Raw genomic sequence first — 2654 nt, 5'->3', positions numbered from 1 at the left:
AAAAAAAAAAAAGAAAAGGACAGTCGGTCTGACAAAATCATAAATATCTCATGATCCCTTGTTAAACTTTTCAACAAAGGTAAAGAAGTAATTAGTCACATATGTGGGGACCATGGCAATGGGCATCAGGTGACAGTGAAGACTCCAAACCAAGGATACAGCTAAGAGAGGATGTGGATTCCTTCAGCTCAGCAATAGTGAACGCTATTTGAGTTTCTGTCCTGAGTGGACTGGTACTGGGTATTCCATCAGCCGTGTCAGCACAAGCTGATCTTGTATTTCTGACGAACAGCATCCACCGTGGGATGTAGAGAGAGCTATTAATCAAGGGTATCTATCATGTGATGGAGATCACAGCTCACTAAGCTTAAAGCATCAGGATGTGTAGACAGTGCTCAAACTCACAGGAATGCTCGGGCAGGATGTCCTAAAGAGAAATATGCATCAGGTCCTGGGCAGAAATTTGAGGAATGGCAAAAGTTGTGATTAGGACTGCATGTTTTGCAGCATGTGTTTTCAATCAACACTTACGAATGAGACAATGAGGAACCTGTGGGTAGACCACAACACAGAAAATCAATCCTAGGATGCTGACTTCTTCCACTCTTTCTTTAAAGTTGTTTTTTGGTGGCAGGCTACTTCTCATGGGTCTCCATCAATACTACAAATCCTCACTGAACACTCGACTTGCATTGAAAATTTGTCTGACCAACGGTGAGAGATAAAAGAAGAACTTAAAATATTCTTCTCACCCCTAAAGTATAATATTCGATTTGGAAAGGAGAAGTATCAGTCCACATCTGGCAAGGGATGGTTTTAATAAGCCATGAGCTGGAAAAATGTAACCTTGAGCTAGAAGGTGCACTGGAGGGCAAGGTGCATTCTCACAGAGGAGATGCGATTGATCTGGACTGAAAAGCTAAGGAGCAGACAGAGAAGAAATTCATTCAGGGGCAAATTCAGGGACTTGTCAAAGTTCAAGTTTGCTTTGGGAAACCATTTGGCAAACAACTGAGAGTAAACAATGAAAAAGTAGATTGGGAAACTAAAGGTTGTCATGAAATGTCAACCTTGATATACCAGCTTATCAGGTATTTACATCTGTCTGTCTGTCTGTCTATCTATCTACCTACCTACCTACTGTCTATCATCTACCTACCTGTCTCTCTTTCTCTCTTTGGAATAGTGCCCTTTACTTTTGCATATATTCCACCAATTTTGTATCTCCTTGAACTACACAGTAGACACTGCAAACTCAATATATAAAGATTTCATTTAGTTAACTCAAACAGTCAATTTCTTGTAGGAAAGGACTTAAGAGTTAGACATTCTAAAAAGTGATCAGCACTGGGAGGGGAATGGACAATTGAGCAAGTTTTAGCCTTTTCCAAAAAGTGAATCCTGGCAATGTCTAATTCATTGCAAGATTTTGTGTCTAAGTCAGAGAAGCCACTTTGGACAGAAACAGAGCATGGCTTTGATAAATTACTTAAAGTCAAAGCCTATTAGACATTTGACTCTAAATAACCTCAGACTCCAAAGCCTAATTATCTAGACAGCTCTGTTATCCTGAAATGGCAATCCAACTGAAGAATCCCCTGGTAAGTAAAATCTCCTGGACAGACACTGACCCGTAAAACCTTCAGAGTACAGGAGAAGTCAGGAGTAGCCCTAGGGCCTGGAACCATAGAGTTGGTGAAGGACAGTGTCTCTGCTCCACACCTTCACATTCCCAGGTATGCCATCCTCACTGGTAGCAAGCATACAACCTCACCTGTCTCCTTCCAACTGTTGACTGTACTGATAACACTCACCTGAATGAAGATATATTCATCCTGGACAACCAAGGAGCTGATGTCAATGGAGCGGGCAAAAGGGCCACTCCGAGTTGTCTCAGCACATTCTTGGATTCTGCAGGTGAGGTAGTGGGCATCTGAAAGAAAGGGGCATGGTGACATTTAGCAGGAAGGTAAATGGCCAGCCAAGACCCTTGCAGCAAACAAAGTTGGACATTATGGGGAATCACAGAGTAATATTTTTTTAAGTAATAATGAGATTTTACTTTCTTGTACACAAAATTTGAAGACACTACCCCTGAAATGAGAGTAATATCTAGGTTCACTAGGATAGTAGAGAGTTAATCTCATTTACTACTGGTAAAAGAATAAATCCATTTAGCGTTTCAAAGAAAAGATTTAAAGAAGCTTTCAGAAATTTACATGCACATATTTTTTTTTTTTGCCAGTAATTTTAATTCAAGGAATGTTTCTAATGAAAGACTCAAATATTTTCACAAAGAGGAAAGGCAGGAATGTTCATTGGGACATTATTCACAGCAATGTAAAACTGAAAATAGGCTAAATGTCCATGAATTAAGGAACATCTGAAACAGCCAAGATATTTGCACATGACAGATTATCATGCCATTATTACAAAATTTGGCAGGTACATATGCATCAACAGACTCTCCATGATACATTGATTTACCATGGTTTGAAACTGTATTTCCCATTGTGCACAAGTGTGACTCATTGATAACTTTAAACTTGGTCTTTATATACACAGGTCTGTGTTACCATTACACAGAATAAAGTTTTTTTTTAATTAAAAAATTTTTATTAATATTTTTATTACGTATTTTCCTCAATTACATT

General features: G+C 38.9%; 1 protein-coding gene across 1 annotated transcript in view; it reads right to left on the bottom strand.

The window, feature by feature from the left end:
- The window catches only part of Sorcs3 (sortilin related VPS10 domain containing receptor 3), a 593715-nt gene that overhangs the window by 147265 nt on the left and 443796 nt on the right, over positions 1-2654 (bottom strand). Inside the window, exon 7 of the mRNA XM_021151815.2 lies at positions 1815-1933. Coding sequence (XP_021007474.1) covers positions 1815-1933 — 119 coding nt within the window. The remainder of the gene's footprint in view (positions 1-1814; positions 1934-2654) is intronic.

This window comes from Mus caroli, chromosome 19 (assembly GCF_900094665.2).
Source record: "Mus caroli chromosome 19, CAROLI_EIJ_v1.1, whole genome shotgun sequence".
Taxonomy (NCBI): Eukaryota; Metazoa; Chordata; class Mammalia; order Rodentia; family Muridae; genus Mus; species Mus caroli.
The sequence above is the reverse complement of the archived record's forward strand: the minus strand, read 5'-3'. Positions and strand labels throughout refer to the sequence as shown.